Source organism: Oncorhynchus gorbuscha, linkage group LG06, assembly GCF_021184085.1.
Source record: "Oncorhynchus gorbuscha isolate QuinsamMale2020 ecotype Even-year linkage group LG06, OgorEven_v1.0, whole genome shotgun sequence".
Classification (NCBI taxonomy): domain Eukaryota; kingdom Metazoa; phylum Chordata; class Actinopteri; order Salmoniformes; family Salmonidae; genus Oncorhynchus; species Oncorhynchus gorbuscha.
In genome coordinates this window covers 47,156,641-47,176,287 of record NC_060178.1, presented here as the reverse complement: position 1 = coordinate 47,176,287, position 19,647 = coordinate 47,156,641, and the positions used below count along the sequence as shown (strand labels likewise).

Genomic DNA, 19,647 nt, shown 5'->3' with positions numbered 1-19,647 from the left:
ATGTGTGGTTACTGTCAAAACAACAGCCTGGCAGTCTGGTGTGTATATCACATTACCATGGTTAGATAAGCTGAACTCCCATTAGTGAAAACTGTGTGTGTGTGTGTGTATGTGTGTGTGTGTGTGTGTGGGGGGGGGGGGTTCCAGGCAGTATGCAGTGGTAAACGGTTTGTTTTATCCTGCCTAACTCTCTCCCCCTTTCCCTCCCTGATTTCCTCTTTCCTTCTCTCCTTCCCTTCATCTACCCTCCCCCTCCCTCTCCAGTTGGATCTGTGTGAGTCAAGGCAGGTGCATTTGTATAAGAACTTCCAGATCGAGGTGGGTTCTGAGGGATTCCGTCTGTTTGGGACCGAGACCTACAGATCTTCTCTCAGAGAGCTCCTAGACCACCTGGCAAGACAGAACCTCCGTACAGACAACCTTCACTTCCAGCTCAAACGCTGCTGTCCCCCACAGCCCAGAGGTATGAGGAGAGACACAAATATTCACACACACACACACACACACACACACACACACACACACACACACACACACACACACACACACACACACACACACACACACACACACACACACACACACACACACACACACACACACATACTTTCACTTCAACTTTTAGTGCTTTTATTTCAGCCCCTCAGAATGTCATGTTGGCCTTTCCATACATGTTTTGCACACAGCCTCTGCGTGACTTGGTTCTGGTCAGCTGAAGGGATGTCCCCTTTTAGTACCTGTTTACACCAAGAGCTCTCGTTTCCCATAGCGACACTGCCTCACCATGATTACCACTCACTTAACCCTCTGAGGGTAACTGTGTGCATCTGTGTGTAGGTGTGGCTATGTGTTTTTGCAAGTGTCTTGTGTGTGTGAGAACCCTGTCTTGTTTACATCCTCTCTGTATGTGTGTGTGTGTGTGTGTGTGTGTGTGTGTGTGTGTGTGTGTGTGTGTGTGTGTGTGTGTGTGTGTGTGTGTGTGTGTGTGTGTGTGTGTGTGTGTGTGTGTGTGTGTGTGTGTGTGTGTGTGTGTGTGTGTGTGTGTGTGCGTTGGTGCATGTGCATCAGTGAGAGGCAAGGAAAGGAGTACTGTGGTTTCCTGAGCACATCTCTCCTCCTCTGTTTACTGCAGACAGGCGTGGGAGGTGGAGGTGTGTGTGTGTGTGGAGGTTGTTATGATGAAATATTTTGCCTGCTATGATGGGCCTGTCACAAGGGTGGAGCATCATTTGTGTTTTGATTTTGTTGTGTTTGTGTGTTGAAAACCACAGAGTTCTTTTTGTCACAACATCACTTCCTCCTCTCCACCCAGCCACACACTGATAATGGTTCTAATATATCTACTACTCTACATTGCATTTTTGTTACACTGTACAGTCGTGGACTAATGTTTTGAGAATGACACAAATACTAATTTCCACAAAGTCTGCTGCCTCAGTTTGTATGATGGCAATTTGCATATACTCCAGAATGTAATGAAGAGTGATCAGATAAATTGCAATTAATTGCAAAGTCCCACTTTGCCATGCAAATGAACTAAATCCCACAAAAACATTTCCACTGCATTTCAGCCCTGTCACAAAAGGACCAGCTGACATCACGTCAGTGATTCTCTCGTTAACACAGGTGTCAGTCTTGACGAGGACAAGGCTGGAGATCACTCTGTCACTCTGATTGAGTTTGAATAACAGACTGGAAGCTTCAAAAGGAGGGTGGTGCTTGGAATCATTGTTCTTCCTCTGTCAACCATGGTTACCTGCAAGGAAACACCTGCCGTCATCATTGCTTTGCACAGAAAGGACTTCACGGGCAGGGATATTGCTGCCAGTAAGATTGCACCTAAATCAACCATTTATCGGAGAGCGGGGAGCGGTTCAATTGTTGTGAAGAAGGCTTCAGGACGCCCAAGAAAGTCCAGCAAGGGCCAGGACTGTCTCCTAAAGTTAATTCAGCTGCGGGATCAGGGCACCACCAGTACAGAGCTTGCTCTTGCTCACAGGCACAGTGAGGCAAGACTTTTGGAGGATGGCCTGGTGTCAAGAAGGGCAGCGAAGAAGCCACTTCTCTCCAGGAAAAACATCAGGGACAGACTGATATTCTGCAAAAGGTCTGTGGACTGGGGTCAAGTCATTTTCTCTGATGAATCCCCTTTCCGATTGTTTGGAGCATCCGGAAAAAAGCTTGCCCGGAGAAGACAAGGTGAGCGCTACCATCAGTCCTGTGTCATGCCAACAGTAAAGCATCCTGAGACCATTCATGTGTGGGGTTGCTTCACAGGCAAGGGAGTGGGCTCACTCACAATTTTGCCTAAGAACACAGCCATGACTAATGAATGGTACCAACACATTGTCCAACACAACCATCCAGGAATAAAGAATGGTACCAGCACATCCTCCGAGAGCAACTTCTACCATCCATCCAGGAACAGTTTGGTGACGAACAATGCCTTTTCCAGCATAATGAAGCACCTTGCCATAAGGCAAAAGTGATAACGAAGTGGCTCGGGGAACAAAACATTGATATTTTGGGTCCATGGCCAAGAGACTCCACAGACCTTAATCCCATTGAGAACTTGTGGTCAAACCTCAAGACGTGGGTGGACAAACAAAAACCCATAAATTCTGACAATCTCCAAGCATTGATTATGCAAGAATGGGCAGCCATCAGTCAGGATGTGGCCCAGAAGTTAATTGACAGCATGCCAGGGCAGATTGCAGAGGTCTTGAAAAAGAAGGGTCAACACTGCAAATATTGACTCTTTGCATCAACTTCATGTAGATGTCAATAAAAGCCTTTGACACTTATGAAATGCTTATAATTATACTTCAGTATTCCATAGTAACATCCGACAGAAATATCTAAAGACACTGAAGCAGCAAACTTAGCAAACTTAGCTTCCGTCCAGGTGTCGGGAAGAGTGATGGGGCTCATGATATCCCAGGAGAGAGCCGATGGCTCGATGGCTCAATCACATTTACAGGTCCCCACAACCATAACCACAATGACAATCACAACCCCCACCACCACAATCAAAACCACAACAACAACCACCACCACAACCATCACTATGACCACAACCAGCATAACCATCACCACAACCACAGTTACCTGTCCAACATTGTAATCGGTAATGTAACTTTTGGATTACCCAAAATCAGTAATTCCATTAATGTGTGTCTGACAGTGAGAATCTGAAGATCCTGGATGCTCTCGTAGGCCTTTTTGGTCCCACCATTGAGAAACGGTGCGAGGAAAAGAAGAGGGAGCCCTCCAGCTCTGTCTGCCCAGTAAGATACAGCCCAGTGCCTCCCCTGTGCCTGGCTCCACCTGCAGCAGGTCAAAATCCCTTCAAGATCCCCAGCCCCCTAGGCTGTAAGCCCAAGGCAGCAGAGAACCTCAGACCCTAATGACCTCTGATCTAAGAAGCCTCCCTTCCCACCCATGGCCCCAAGGAGCCAACCGGCCCCTAACCCCACCCAGGGGGTAAGGAGGAAGATGCGGATGGCCTAGTGGTGTCCCCATTGCCAGAGAGGCGAGAACGGCCTCCCCCAAGTGCATTTCTATCTCCACCACCAGTCCTGAGCCTGTTCCAGGGTGTAAGTTCCCAGGCACCTGAATACCGGGCCCAAGTCGGTGGTCACAGTACAGCCTAGAGAGGAGAAAAGACCATGTTCAGGTGAATGCTTCTACAAGACCCCCCTCTCGTCTCACAAACACTCCCCAATGTCAGTTCACTTTTTTAAAAATCGCACTAGCACAACCAGGCTACAGGCCAAGGGTGCAGTCAGACATGTTGTTTCTCACAAAATCAAACAGTGTGCCTCCCTATAACCTCAGTCCTTCCTGTGGTGATAGGCCACATAAGCACTCTTCCAGTGCGGGCCAGCCGTGCATGTGCAGCGCTTCGCGGACTGTCATATACTCTCCCCCCGACAAAGGGTGCTGCTCTCTCTCGGAGAGGAGAGAGATCTGGCGGGCATGCGCAGTGTCAAACTGGGTACAGGGCACGATAGACGGACTACAATTCCCTGTCACCCGCCTCGATTCAAAGGAATCGGAGCTCAGGCTCAGGGGGATTCAGAGCCTGTCCTCTGGGAAATCACATCACTAATAGGGATAAGGGCAATAATAATTTTTCCCCCCAAGCAAAGCCACTGCTGTTCTTACTCAAGTTATACACCCGATCATAGATCTACAGGCTTTGAAAGTACGCGTTCAGAATGTTGACACACTGCTCTGCTACGTTATTTGCGCCCTGGTGATTGGTTCGTATCCGTCGACCTGAAGGACGCTTACTTTCTGAATATACTCTCCTCACATGACATTTCTCAGATTGTCTTTTCCAGGGCGTAATCTACGAAATTCTGGTCCTCCTTTTGGACTCTCACTGTCACCTCTCAGAGGGAGGGGCATTCGGCTGATGACGTACATAGACAATTCGCTGCTGTGCGCTCAATCGAGACAAGAATTCTTAGTCTGCTCTTGGTACGCCTGAAACTTATAGGTTTGAGAATAAACACAGTAAAGAGCATTGTGATTCCCACGCAGACAATCTCTTTCCTAGGTCTAACCCTAGATGCGGTATCATTCAAGCTCGCCTCAAGGAAACGTATGAGAACATTCCAGAATTGCCTAGCACTTCTTCGCAGAGGGAAACCTGGTCTCTTTCAAAACATGCCTACGGCTGTGAGGTTTGATGGCATCGGCTTTAGTGGTCATCCCATTAGGGCGCTTGAATATGAGAGGGTTTCAACGCTGGGTCTCTGCTCTAGGTCCCATCACCATGTACAGATCTCCACGGTAGCACTGCACTCCTGGAGAGACCCAACATTTCTGTCGCATGGTCTCCAGATGGACACTGTTTTAGCCCAAAAATATGTCCTGACAGACACATCTCTCTCGGGTTGGCGTGCGACCCACGAGGTGCTGAACGGGGTGTGGGGACCCCATCTCCGTTCCACTCACATAAACTGCCTGGAACTCCTAGCATTAGAGTCGCTTCTCCCATTTATGGAGGGTCATCATGTTCTAGTCCAGACATGGGCAAACTACGGCCCGCGGACAACATACGGCCCCCGTTAGGCTTTTTAATCCGGCCCGCCGAATTTGTCCAAATTATAGTAAAAACCTCCTTTTTCCCCCTTTCCCTGCAATGCCCACGTTTCCCCAATAGATGGCGCACTCAAAACACATTGACCGTTGTTGGAGTGGCGCGTATTTCTCTTTATTTCACTTTAATTTTCACTTCGTTTCACGTCACCATTAAGCCCTTCTGTGAAAATGAGCGGACCAAAGAGAAGGAAAGTGGACAGCGAATGCCGAGTGTTTAATAAGGAGTGGACAACAAAATACTTCACTGAAGTCCGATCAACGGCTGTATGTCTGATATGCCAAGAAGCTGTTGCGGTTTTCAAAGAGTACAATATCAGCCGTCACTTTGCCACGAAGCATGCAAACTATGCTAGCAAGCAGTCAACACAAGAACGGGCGGCTACTGCTCAGAGGTTGGCAGCTAATTTACAGAGTCAACAGAACTTTTTTCACCGACAAACTGCAATTCAAGAGTCAAGTACCAAGGCAAGTTATTTGCTGGCATTCAAATTAGCAAAGGCTAGCACGCCTTTCTCCGAAGGCGAGTTTTTGAAAGAGTGCATGGTAGAGAGTTTGGAAGTGCGTCTTTTAATTAAGAGCAATGCGCATTTACGCACAGCAGCGGTACAGTAGCTTAATTAACACGCCGCACATCGCTCTTAATTTAAATTTAAATTTTCAGCTGCAGGTAGGATATTTAATACAGCCTATGTCTGTGTACTTGGCAACGATACACGTGTACTGTTTGCGCGTGAAGGCGAGGGCGTCCGTGGCGAGTTTGTAGAGCGCGCGGTCAGGACAATCCATCCATGATTTTGCGGAGTTTAACACAAGTAGATATTATTGAGCTTGAGTATTTCGTTGTGTAATAATATGTTTTGAATGTTGAAAGTGATTCCATTTTTCAATAAATGTTGATTTCTTTAACTTTGCACCTTCGATTGAAACTTATTAAAAACAGACGCAATCTTGATAAATCACAGTGCGTATGTTATTTTAATCTATTTACATTTCCTCCTCCCAGTATCTGCGAAATAGTATGTAAATGCCATATCTTGCATATTCCTTGAGACAAATTTATTAACTGATAAGGGCTATTTTTCACATTTGAAAGACAGTTAATAAATTGGGTTGTAGTGTTCTTACTGTGCTATGAGGTTTGCACACACTACATTTAATGCTTTAGTATATCCGGCCCAAACACTCCCTCCAAATGCTCCTGGCCCGGCCCCTCTGTCAAATTTTAGAACCCATTGTGGTCCGCGAGTCAAAAAGTTTGCCCACCTCTGTTCTAGTCAGAACAGACAATACCACGGTTGTGGCTTACATAAACAGACAAGGGGGACTGCGATCCCCTCACTTACACACACTGACACACAGACTGATTATGTGGAGCAGTGTGCATCTCCAGTCAATGAGAGCTACTCACGAACCAGTAGTGCTGAATTTGAGGGCATGTTTACTCTCCTGGGGGAACCCTCTATATGGGGAGTGGAAGCTCCACCCACAGTTAGTTGGCCAGTTAGTTGGCCAGTTAGCCAGTTAGTTAGTTAGTTGGCCAGTTAGTTGGTTTGGATTCGCTTCGGCATTCCAGCAGTGGATCTTTATGCGTTGAGGGAGAATACACAGTGTCCACTGTTCTTTTCCTTGAGGGGTCATGATGCACCGATCGGGATGGACGCGTTCGCATACAGTATGAGTGACCATGTGACCTCCTGTATTCATTCCCCCTACTGGCCCTGATCGCTCTCTCTGTTTCTCATACTAATAGTGCCACATTGGCCAGAAAGCCACTGGCTGGCGGAGATCACTCAACTACTATGCGGTCAACTGTGGCACCTCCCACTGCATTGGGACCTAGTGTGCCAGGAGCGCAGGGAGATTTTCCAACCTCACCCGGAACGGTTGGCACTCTGGGGCCATGAACGGTTTCATTTGAACACGGCCGGGCTTCTCCAAAATCACATTTAGACTGTTGAGTGCCAGAGCCTCATCCACCAGGTCCCTTTATGATTTGTAAATGGCATGTGTTTGAGGAATGGCGCACCAATTAGCAGGCCACGTCGTTCCAGCGCTAAGTCCCGGGAATCCTGTCGTTTACACAGGAGTTATTAGACAAAGGAAAGGCCTTTTCTGCGATTAAGGTATACCTGGCAGCTATTTCGGCTTGTTATGTGGGTTTTGGGAGCACAACAGTAGGGCCCGTTTTGCCCGTTTTATGAACGGTGCACGTCGATTGAGTCCAGGGTCCAAACAGCTTGCCCTGTCATGGGACTTATCAGTTATTTTGGATGCTCTATGCCAACAGCCTTTTGAGCTCTCGGATCAGGTGGAGGTTAAGATGCTTTCATTTACGGCAGCACTGTTACTAGCGTTGGGCTCTGCCAAGCGTGCAAGCGACATTCACACGCTCCCAGTGTACTCGTCAATGTGCACAGTTTGCTCCTGGTTGCGATAGGGTATCATTGCGGCCAAACCCCGCCTTTATCCCTATGGTTACTAACCCATCTTAGACGTGTCTTCCCCTTGAGCTGACAGTTTTTCATCACCCCACCCAGAACAAATGATTGTATATGCTCGCGCTCTGTGCATCTACATGGACCAAGTGGTTTAGAAACTGTGATCAGTTGTTAATTTCCTGCTTGAAACCTTACAGGGGTAAAACACTCCATAAACAACGCCTCTCCCACTGGATAGTGGGGGCTATCGCTTTGGTAAAGGTATTGTCTCCTGCTGGCCTGCTGGCTCATTCCACTAGAGAAATGGCTGCGCTCTGGGCTTTATTTAAGGGTATATTTATACAAGATATTTGCTCAGCAGCGAGTTGGGCTTCATCTCATACGCTTGCAAAGTTTTATAGGCTCCATGTCACTGCACCAACACTGGCGCATACTGTTTTAGGTGTAGGATCTTCTGAGGGCCAGGGCCCATTTTGTGTGATGAGTCACACAGGGCAGTCGGTCGTCAGGATAAGCTTGTCTAGCAATACAGGAGTTCGTATATACCATAAGTGAAATACCGAAAGGAATACTTGAAAGAGAACTTTTCCAACTGTAAGGTGCTGGAAACAGTGTGTGTGTCCTACCAGAGAGATGTCCCTGTGAGGGATTTCACCAGACCGCCCTCCTTGCAGGAGAGAGGAAGAGGTGTTGCTTATATTGAATGACTCATCGATGCAACGCCCCTCCCCGACGACACACGTCTCGAAATCCAGCCAATCATGGCTGGTGTAGTGTATTAAAGGCTTCTCACGAATACACTGGGGGCGTATCCCATAATTATACTATCATACTACACTATATACAAAATCAAGTGGATTTGGCTATTTCAGCCACACCTGTTGCTGACAGGTGTATAAAATCGAGCACACAGCCATGCAATATTTTGTTGTTGCGTGGCCTAATGAACACAACCCTGGTGTGTGTGTGTGTGTGTGTGTGTGTGTGTGTGTGTGTGTGTGTGTGTGTGTGTGTGTGTGTGTGTGTGTGTGTGTGTGTGTGTGTGTGTGTGTGTGTGTGTGTGTGTGTGTGTGTGTGTGTGTGTGTGTGTGTGTTGCACTGGCTAATATGGAGTATGTGTGTGTTTCAGAGGTGTCCAACCTGCTGGTAGTAACTAAGGAACGAGTGCTGGTCCCCCAGACACCCCTGCAGGAGAGCCAACTCAGCTTCCACAGGATCCTCAAGGAGGAGATCTTACAGGTACAGTACCACACACCGTACCAGGCACGTGCACAGATAGGGGTCTTCCTGTGCCCAAGCACCTGCCCGTTTACCCTCCTACTTGCCAAGTGCCCTTTTAGGTGATGAGTGAGGTATTTCACCAGACCATCCTATATATATATATATTTATTTATTTATTTTTTTGTGCAGTAGCCCTAATACATTATCACAGCATATTGGCTATATGCCTGGCCTACCAATATTGTTATTCTCAGACCATATTTCATTTCATAATTCGAGCTTTGATAACAAAATAGATCTGTGGGCGTATCACTTGTGAGGCACAGCTGAGCATAAATGTAAATCATTTTACTGCACTGATGTTACCTGTATCTGATGGTCAGTCTCAGCGGAGGGAGGCGGAGAGCAGCAGAGGGTCTAGCTCTCACGGTCCCTGCTCTCTCCTTTCCTCCTGCGAGACTGACCAGAGAGGGGACATTGTCCTCCACCTGATGCCGAAACTCAATTCACACTGCATCCGCCTCAGGCACAAATTCATGTTGTTCCTATGACGAGAGAAGTTAAATATTCCTTCATATTAAAATAGACACGCAGAGCCGCTAATAATAAAACGCAGGCCTATCGATACACTTGGCTACTCCTTCACTGCAGCTGCAGCGCGAGTGGAAGTAGGGAGCCCATTTTATGTTTAGTAAAAGTGCTGAAATAAAAACGTAGATATGAACTCGCTCATAAAAACAGCAGCTCTTTGCTGTATTCTTTCAAAGTTTCTCTCTTGGTCATAGTTTTAAAAGTTTGATATAATCACAGGTAGGCTAGTCTCAAACATTTGCTGTGGGGTCGTGAAAGCTGTAGGCACGGTGATATGAGCTATCTGACTGGCCAGCGCAGTAGGTGCGCTTGATTTAGCCACAGTTCTCCTGGTAGGCGGTGTTTGTCCTTTCAGACAAATGAAATGGTTCAAAATGGGAACACAGGGCTTCTGAATCAAGTGCACCTACCGCCAACAGCGCAAGACAAATTAAACAATTCAATGAGATGTTTGGTGATCAACTAGGAATGCCTTAAATATCGGCCAGTCGACCGTGATCGACCTGTTGGTGACCACTGGTCTCGACTCTAGCTAACTACCGCATACAACAAAGATCCACATGCCACTAGCCAGCCAGCCACATATCATGAGTTAGAAGATTGTGAATATTATTTGATAAAGTTATTATTTAAGGGCATTGAAGATAAATCACAACTGTAAAAAAATAAAAAAAATAAAAAAATATTGAGCTAACAAGCAGATTTACATCAATCATCAGCTGATAGGCTACCCCCTTTTCCAGATGTCTTTAGGAGGCACTGTAACCATCTTGCTTTCAATTTGTGATGAGTGAGTGTGAAGCATTTGGTCTTCACGGAGGGCCGCACTTAAAATGTATTATATTTCCTGGCTGTCAAAATTTGCTAAAAAAATATTCCTCTATCCGTCGCTTTTGGAATACCCTATCAGTCACATCCAGTACATAATACCCCTATCAGTCACATCCAGTACATATCAGTCACATCCAGTACACACCCCTATCAGTCACATCCAGTACATACCCCTATCAGTCACATCCAGTACATACCCCTATCAGTCACATCCAGTACATACCCCTATCAGTCACATCCAGTACATACCCCTATCAGTCACATCCAGTACATACCACATCCAGTATCAGTCACATCCAGTACATACCCCTATCAGTCACATCCAGTACATACCCCTATCAGTCACATCCAGTACATACCCCTATCAGTCACATCCAGTACATACCCCTATCAGTCACATCCAGTACATACCCCTATCAGTCACATCCAGTACATACCCCTATCAGTCACATCCAGTACATACCCCTATCAGTCACATCCAGTACATACCCCTATCAGTCACATCCAGTACAATACCCCTATCAGTCACATCCAGTACATACCCCTATCAGTCACATCCAGTACATACCCCTATCAGTCACATCCAGTACATACCCCTATCAGTCACATCCAGTACATACCCATATCAGTCACATCCAGTACATACCCCTATCAGTCACATCCAGTACATACCCCTATCAGTCACATCCAGTACATGCCCCTATCAGTCACATCCAGTACATACCCCTATCAGTCACATCCAGTACATACCCCTATCAGTCACATCAGTACATACCCCTATCAGTCACATCCAGTACATGCCCCTATCAGTCACATCCAGTACATGCCTCTATCAGTCACATCCAGTACATACCCCTATCAGTCACATCCAGTACATACCCCTATCAGTCACATCCAGTACATACCCCTATCAGTCACATCAGTACATACCCCTATCAGTCACATCCAGTACATGCCCCTATCAGTCACATCCAGTACATGCCTCTATCAGTCACATCCAGTACATACCCCTATCAGTCACATCCAGTACATACCCTATCAGTCACATCCAGTACATACCCCTATCAGTCACATCCAGTACATACCCCTATCAGTCACATCCAGTACATACCCTATCAGTCACATCTATCCATCAGCTGAAAGAGACATTGTCAATCTTTTATTTTTCTAGCCACTTTAGTCCTTCAGTGTTTTCTTACTGGTGTCAGTCACCAGTGTGTGTGTGTGTGTATCTCGTGAGTGTGTCTTGACTAACTCGCTCTCCTCTCTCCCTCTCTCCTGCCTCTCAGGGAGAGCACCTGGGGCTGGGTACCCGGACGAACATCTATGCTGGAGTACTGAAGGTGAAGAGTGCGGAGGATGAGGATGCTGGATACTCTTCCTCCCAGGACGTCAAAGTAGTGCTGAAGGTGCTGGGGTCCGGACACAGGGACATCTCTCTGGTAAGACACACACACTGTTTCCATCCTGTGATAACTTTAGGGACTCCCACGAGAAGAGTAACTTCTGAGAGTGTGTGAGTGATGTTCTGTGGCAATATTCTGCCACATTAGCTGACTGACTCTCTCTTTTACCTCCATCTCTCCCGCTCTCTTTTTCCTCCCTCTCTCTCTCTTTTTCTCTCTTTCACCACCATCTCTCCCGCTCTCTTTTTCCTCCCTCTCTCTCTTTTTCTCTCTTTCACCACCATCTCTCCCGCTCTCTTTTTCCTCCCTCTCTCTCTTTTTCTCTCTTTCACCTCCATCTCTCCCGCTCTCTTTTTCCTCCCTCTCTCTCTCTTTTTCTCTCTTTCACCACCATCTCTCCCGCTCTCTTTTTCCTCCCTCTCTCTCTTTTTTCTCTCTTTCACCACCATCTCTCCCGCTCTCTTTTTCCTCCCTCTCTCTCTCTTTTTCTCTCTTTCACCACCATCTCTCCCGCTCTCTTTTTCCTCCCTCTCTCTCTTTTTCTCTCTTTCACCTCCATCTCTCCCGCTCTCTTTTTCCTCCCTCTCTCTCTCTTTTTCTCTCTTTCACCCCCATCTCTCCCACTCTCTTTTTCCTCCCTCTCTCTCTCTTTTTCTCTCTTTCACCCCCATCTCTCCCACTCTCTTTTTCCTCCCTCTCTCTCTCTTTTTCTCTCTTTCACCCCCATCTCTCCCGCTCTCTTTTTCCTCCCTCTCTCTCTTTTTCTCTCTTTCACCACCATCTCTCCCGCTCTCTCTTTTTCCTCCCTCTCTCTCTTTTTCCTCCCTCTCTCCCCAGGCCTTCTTTGAGACAGCCAGTATGATGCGGCAGGTCTCCCATAAGCACATCGCCCTGCTCTATGGAGTCTGTGTACGGCACCTGGAGAGTGAGTATACACACACACACACACACACACACACACACACACACACACACACACACACACACACACACACACACACACACACACACACACACACACACACACACACACACACACACACACACACACACACACACACAGGCTGCCACGGTAACCTGCATGACACATTAAACCTTAAACTCACTTCTTAATCCATCCTTCTGTTACTGTAAGAAGTGGTAATACAGGACCTACACTGTTAGTGGATGTGATAGGACTTGCCATTATTTACAAATACCGAATTCCCTATGAGCTGTTGACTCATTATTGAATAGTATGTTGACATACTATACAGTACTGTCTAAAACCTGTCCTGTCCAAACAGGTTAGTGGGAGATGTTTTGGTATTTATTTTAATAAAAATATATTTTACGGTTATTTTACCATGTAAGTTGACTGAGAACACATTCTCATTTGCAGCAACGACCTGGGGAATAGTTACAGGGGAGAGGAGGGGATGAGCCAATTATAAGCTGGGGATGATTAGGTGACCATGATGGTATGAGGGACAGCTTGGGAATTTAGCCAGGATACCGGGGTTAACACCCCCACTCTACGATGAGTACCATGGGATCTTTAATGACCACAGAGAGTCAGGACACCCATTTAACGTCCCATCCGAAAGACAGCACCCTACACACCATTTACATCCTATGAGTAGATTCATGTAGTAATGAAGAGGAAACTGGCTAAATAAAGGAAGCCACCAACATAAAGTGTCTTAATAGGGCGTTGGGGCACCACGAGACGCCAGAACAGCTTCAATGCGCCTTGGCATAGATTCTACAGGTGTCTGGAACTCTATCGGAGGGTTACGGCACCATTCTTCCACGAGAAATTTCATCATTTGGTGTTTTGTTGATGGTGGTGGAAAATGCTGTCTCAGGCCCAGCTCCAGAATCTCCCATAAGTGTTAAATTGGGTTGAGATCTGATGACTGAGACACTCTCTCACACACACACACACACACACACACACACACACACACACACACACACACACACACACACACACACACACACACACACACACACACACACACACACACACACACACACACACACACACTTTAAACCTGTGCTCCTTTGTGACCCCTCTTTCAAAGTCACTGAGATCTCTTCTTCTAGCCATTGTAGCCACAATAATGGGCAAGTGGGCATTTTTATACATGACCCTAAGCATGATGGGATGTTAGTTGCTCAATTAACTCAGGAACTACACCTGTGTGGAAGCACCTGCTTTCAATGTACTTTCAAAATCCCTCATTTACTTGAGCGTTCCCTTGTCTTTTGTTACTTATAGGTGTCACTGTACTGTGTCCCAAAACACAAGACAAACCAGTCTTTCTGTTGTGGTGGCCAAGCGGGCAGAATATTCCCAGAGTGCGTCTGTGTGTGTGTGTGTGTGCGGTGCATTGACTGTCCCTCTCTCTCCCCCAGATATCATGGTGGAGGAGTTTGTCCAGTTCGGTCCGTTGGATCTGCTCATGCGAAGACAACACAGTCCTCTCGGTACACCATGGAAGTTCCAGGTGGCCAAACAACTGGCCAGTGCTCTCAGCTACCTGGTAAGACACACACCAAAGACTACAGTCACCCAAAGCCGTAGATTGGACCATCTGCGTTGACCTTATCTTGCACTGACTCTATGTACACTCACAAGACTATACCCACTCACTTACACATACACACACTACACACACACACTACACACACACATACTTTCGCACTCATCATATGGTGCTGCTACTATGTTCTTTATTGTACTCTTATTATCTATCCTGATGCCTAGTCACTTTCTCCATACCTAGATGTACTACCTCAAATACCTTGTACTCCTCCACATTGATCTGGTACTGGTACTCCCTGTATGTAACCTGTCTATTTTATTCAACAAAACCACTGCATCGTTGGTAAAGTCTCATAAGGAAGCATTTCACTGTAAACTCTACTACACCTGTTGTATTCAGCACGTGACAAATACAATTAGATTTGATGTGACTCTCTCTCGTGTGTGTGTGTGTGTGTGTGTATGCAGGAGGATAAGAAGCTGGTGCATGGCTTTGTGTGTACCAAGAACATCCTGCTGGCCAGAGACGGAGTGGACAGTGAGGGAGGACCTTTCATCAAGCTCAGCGACCCCGGCATACCCATCACGGTGTTGACCAGAGAGGGTACGACTTCACTGAATCATTTCTGTGTGGCAAGTTATGCACAATGTGCGCCAGACAAACACCATCTTCAATGACCGCTTTTGTTGTCATCCAGAGCAACTCATCTTGTTTTGCAGAGGTGTAGGGATCCACGTTGAGCTCTGACAGGACAAGGGCCCCGTTTGAGATCATATAAACATGAAGCCTCCGTTGTACAGTATATTGAGTTTCGAAGGGTTTGTGACCCAGGAGAATGTCTTCAGAGCCATATAATATATGCCGTTTCAGCACACGCTTTTATCCAAAGCGACTTAAAATGTCATATGCGCATGCATTTTACGGATGGGTGGTCCGCGGGATTGACCCCACTACCCTGGCGTTGCAAACGCCGTGTCCGACCAGCTGAGCTACAACAGACCACCAGTGTTAGTGAGGTTTTGTCAGGGAATACTGGATTCTGTACAAGGACACTACTCACATTCCATATTTCCCTCCGACGGCATCGTGTTTGTGTTCGGCAACCATTTACGGTGTCTGTGGCTGAGTGAAGACGGTTAAACAGACCAGAGGAGTTAATGACTGGACTGGATGTCTCCGTGTGAAAGTCCACTGGGACATTTGAATCTGACAAATGAGAAGACGCTTTCATCCCAATCTCTTTTCCCCCTCTCCACACTGCTTTCTCTCCCTCCACCCACTCTCATTTTCCCTCTCTCTCCCCTTATTCTCTGTCCTTCTCCCCACCCACTCTCCTTTTCCCACTCTCTCCCCTTATTCTCTGTCCTTCTCCCCACCCACTCTCCTTTTCCCACTCTCTCCCCTTATTCTCTGTCCTTCTCCCCACCCACTCTCCTTTTCCCACTCTCTCCCCTTATTCTCTGTCCTTCTCCCCACCCACTCTCCTTTTCCCACTCTCTCCCCTTATTCTCTGTCCTTCTCTTTTGCTCCTCCTGGACTCTCCCCCCCCTTCTGTTTATGTACTGTGTTACTGGCATGGCAGGGCTGTGGATTCCTGTCAGTTGGGAGTGAATTGACTCCAGGCCAGAGAGAGGCTGGGTGGCCCGGGTCACATGACGGGGAAGGCAGAGCCCACTACACAGGGAGAGCGAGAGAGAAGGGAGAGAGAGAGAAGGGAGAGAGAGAGAGAGACAGAGAGAGAGAGAGAGAGAGAGAGAGAGAGAGAGAGAGAGAGAGAGAGAGAGAGAGAGAGAGGGGAGAGAGACACATCATGGAAAACTAATACAGTAAATGTGTCAGAGAAGGACGACAAACATATTAATACTGACAAAACCTCTCCCCGCTCCCCAACACTTTGTTGTGTGTGTTCAGTACAATAGTGTGTTTTTTATACCGAACGTGAATGTGTTCGTACAGTGAGCGGCGGGTAGGAGCGTTGGGCCAGTAACCGAAAGGTTGCTGGATCGAATCCCCTAGCCAACAAGGTATAAATCTGCCCTTGAGCAAGGCAGTTAAGCCCGCCAACAACAACTGCTGCCCGGGCACTGATGACATGGATGTCAATGTTTAAGGCAGCCCCCCCCCCCACCTCTCTGATTCAGAGGGGTCGGGTTAAATGCGGGAGACACGTTTCAGTCGAATGCATTCCCCTCTCCCCGTATAGTGTACACATACCGTGTGCCTAAGGCTGTGTTTGTGCCACCCTGCAGAGTGTGTGGACCGGATCCCATGGATCGCTCCAGAGTGTGTGAAGGACTCTACCAGCCTGACTGTAGCGGCCGATAAGTGGGGCTTCGGCACAACACTGTGGGAGATCTGCTATGACGGAGAAGTGCCCCTCAAAGACAAGAAACTCACTGAGGTACACGCCTGCACACACACACACACACACACACACACACACACACACACACACACACACACACACACACACACACACACACACACACACACACACACACACACACACACACACACACACACCTTGATCCACTTGTAAGATACTCCCAATACATATCTGTAACAAATGTATTGCAACCCAGAGTAATACACCCACCGTGCTTGACTTGGACTGAAATAAGTGCCAGTTCTCATTTTGGGTACCGGTGCTGTATATATTTCAGTGCAGGAGCTCCACCATACTCGTGAGCTAATGTTCTATAAGAGGAACAGGAACTCAAGCAGTATAACCGGTTTTTTAGGGGGCGGTACTCAGTTCCTGTCCAGGACAAGCACGGATAATACCTCATGCTTGCTCTGCCTTGATAACTAATAAGGTTTCTCTCTCTCCCCCCCGTGAGTAGAAGGAGAGGTTCTATGCAGCGGAGTGCCAGTTGGCTACCCCAGACTGCAAAGAGCTGGCTGAACTGATGACTCACTGCATGACCTACGACCCCCACAAACGCCCCTTCTTCAGGGCCATTGTCAGAGACATAGACACGCTGGAGGAGCAGAGTACGTGTTTCTGTGTGTGCTTGTTCGTGTTGTCACGATACCAGTATTGCGATACTAGGAAGTAAGGAAGGAGAGGAAACAAAACAGGAAGCGGACTTAATTTATTGAGGAAAACAGCCCTAATGTTGATAACAAACAGCCTTATGTTGTCATCCAGAGTCACATTTATTTATTTTGCAAGCCATAGCACACAATGTCTGACATAAAGTAGGTCTATCAAGGACCATAGAGTTTAGTCTTTCATTTTTTTTGGCCAAGGAAATCATGTTACTGGTGTGTGTGTGTGTGTGTACGTCTGTGTGTGACACGTGGGAGGATCTGTGTGTGTTTGTGTGCATACGTATCTGTACGGAGGCTCTTTGAATGTATGCAGTAAGTCATGTGTCATCATTCCCTTGCTACACTTCCTTTGGCTGCAGCTTTCGCAACCGCTGACGCGGCTCCTAATAAAATTCTAAATACGGGCAGCCGTTCCCAATCGCTAGCTAGAGAGAGAGCTTGCAAGAGTGTGTGTGTGTGTGTGTAAGTGTTGTGTGCGAGTGAACCCAGGAAACGACATCTCCCCCTAAACTAGACCTGGATATGCATATTGCCCTTAATACTCCCACACTGTGGCCAGAATGAGGTACTGCAGTCATGTCGCAGATCCACATCCATCACACTGGTGTAGCTGTGGCTTCGCTGAATAAACCCACTCACTGTCCAAGTTGTCGGTGGTAACAGTGTGTGTGTCCCTCCACCAGACCCCTCTATCAAGCCGGCGCCCACTCAGGAGGTCGACCCCACTCTGTTCCAGAAGAGGTTCCTCAAGAGGATCCGTGATTTGGGGGAGGTAACGCACGTTTCTGTGTTTTTCCATGTGTCAGTGAATGAGTGTGCGTATGCAGTTACCGCTAGGCGTGTCACGGCGTGTGTTCCTGAGTCTGTTTAGGCTGACGGGATTGGTGCATAACGGGAACGTGGGTATGTAACTGGCTGTCTGCGTGCGCAGGGTCACTTTGGCAAGGTGGAGCTGTGTCGGTATGACCCCAGAGGGGACCGGACAGGGGAGCTGGTAGCAGTGAAGAGTCTCAAACCAGAGAACAGGGAGGAGCAGAGCAACAACCTTTGGAGTGAGATAGGAATCCTTAAAGAACTCTACCACGAGAACATCGTCAAGTACAAGGGCATCTGCCAGGAGGAGGGTGAGCGAGAGGAACGCATACCCCTGCCACACACGCACGGACGTAGACACGCACGCAGGCACGTACACAAGCATCACCTGTGCTGAGTCCGCTCAAACCTCTTTATCTGTGTATGTGTAGGAGGCAGAGCCATCAAGTTGATCATGGAGTACCTGCCTGCTGGCAGTCTGAAGGAGTACCTGCCCCATAACAGAGGACAGACCAGCCTGAAGACCCTGCTTAGCTACGCTGTGCAGATCTGTCAGGTACTGCAACTGTCTAAACCCTAACCCTAGCTTCGTGTCCACATCCCGGTTCAACCCCAACCCTAGCTTCATGTCCAACCCTAACCCTAGCTTCATGTTCAACCCCAACCCTAGCTTCATGTCCAACCCTAACCCTAGCTTCATGTCCAACCCTAACCCTAGCTTCATGTCCAACCCTAACCCTAGCTTCATGTCCAACCCTAACCCTAGCTTCATGTCCAACCCTAACCCTAGCTTCATGTCCAACCCTAACCCTAGCTTCATGTCCAACCCTAACCCTAGCTTCATGTCCAACCCTAACCCTAGCTTCATGTCCAACCCTAACCCTAGCTTCATGTCCAACCCTTCAACCCCAACCCTAGCTTCATGTCCAACCCTAACCCTAGCTTCATGTCCAACCCTAACCCTAGCTTCATGTCCAACCCTAACCCTAGCTTCATGTCCAACCCTAACCCTAGCTTCGTGTCCACATCCCGGTTCAACCCCAACCCTAGCTTCATGTCCAACCCTAACCCTAGCTTCATGTCCAACCCTAACCCTAGCTTCATGTCCAACCCTAACCCTAGCTTCATGTCCAACCCTAACCCTAGCTTCATGTCCAACCCTAACTTCATGTCCAACCCTAACCCTAGCTTCGTGTCCACATCCCGGTTCAACCCCAACCCTAGCTTCATGTCCAACCCTAACCCTAGCTTCATGTCCAACCCTAACCCTAGCTTCATGTCCAACCCTAACCCTAGCTTCATGTCCAACATCCCTAGTTCAACCCCAACCCTAGCTTCATGTCCAACCCTAACCCTAGCTTCATGTCCAACCCTAACCCTAGCTTCATGTCCAACCCCAACCCTAGCTTCATGTCCAACCCTAACCCTAGCTTCGTGTCCACATCCCGGTTCAACCCCAACCCTAGCTTCATGTCCAACCCTAACCCTAGCTTCGTGTCCACATCCCGGTTCAACCCCAACCCTAGCTTCATGTCCAACCCTAACCCTAGCTTCATGTCCAACCCTAACCCTAGCTTCATGTCCAACCCCAACCCTAGCTTCATGTCCAACCCTAACCCTAGCTTCGTGTCCACATCCCGGTTCAACCCT

At 47.7% G+C, this 19,647-nt stretch overlaps 1 protein-coding gene across 2 annotated transcripts in view; it reads left to right on the top strand.

The window, feature by feature from the left end:
* The window catches only part of LOC124038028 (tyrosine-protein kinase JAK1-like), a 69,003-nt gene that overhangs the window by 38,129 nt on the left and 11,227 nt on the right, over positions 1-19,647 (top strand). For both annotated transcript variants that reach the window (XM_046353395.1, XM_046353396.1), the window contains exons 10-20: positions 265-463; positions 8,680-8,789; positions 11,483-11,635; positions 12,437-12,524; positions 14,000-14,127; positions 14,598-14,733; positions 16,380-16,531; positions 16,974-17,124; positions 17,868-17,956; positions 18,116-18,308; positions 18,429-18,553. In XM_046353395.1, the coding sequence (XP_046209351.1) occupies positions 265-463; positions 8,680-8,789; positions 11,483-11,635; positions 12,437-12,524; positions 14,000-14,127; positions 14,598-14,733; positions 16,380-16,531; positions 16,974-17,124; positions 17,868-17,956; positions 18,116-18,308; positions 18,429-18,553 (1,524 nt within the window). The remainder of the gene's footprint in view (positions 1-264; positions 464-8,679; positions 8,790-11,482; positions 11,636-12,436; positions 12,525-13,999; positions 14,128-14,597; positions 14,734-16,379; positions 16,532-16,973; positions 17,125-17,867; positions 17,957-18,115; positions 18,309-18,428; positions 18,554-19,647) is intronic.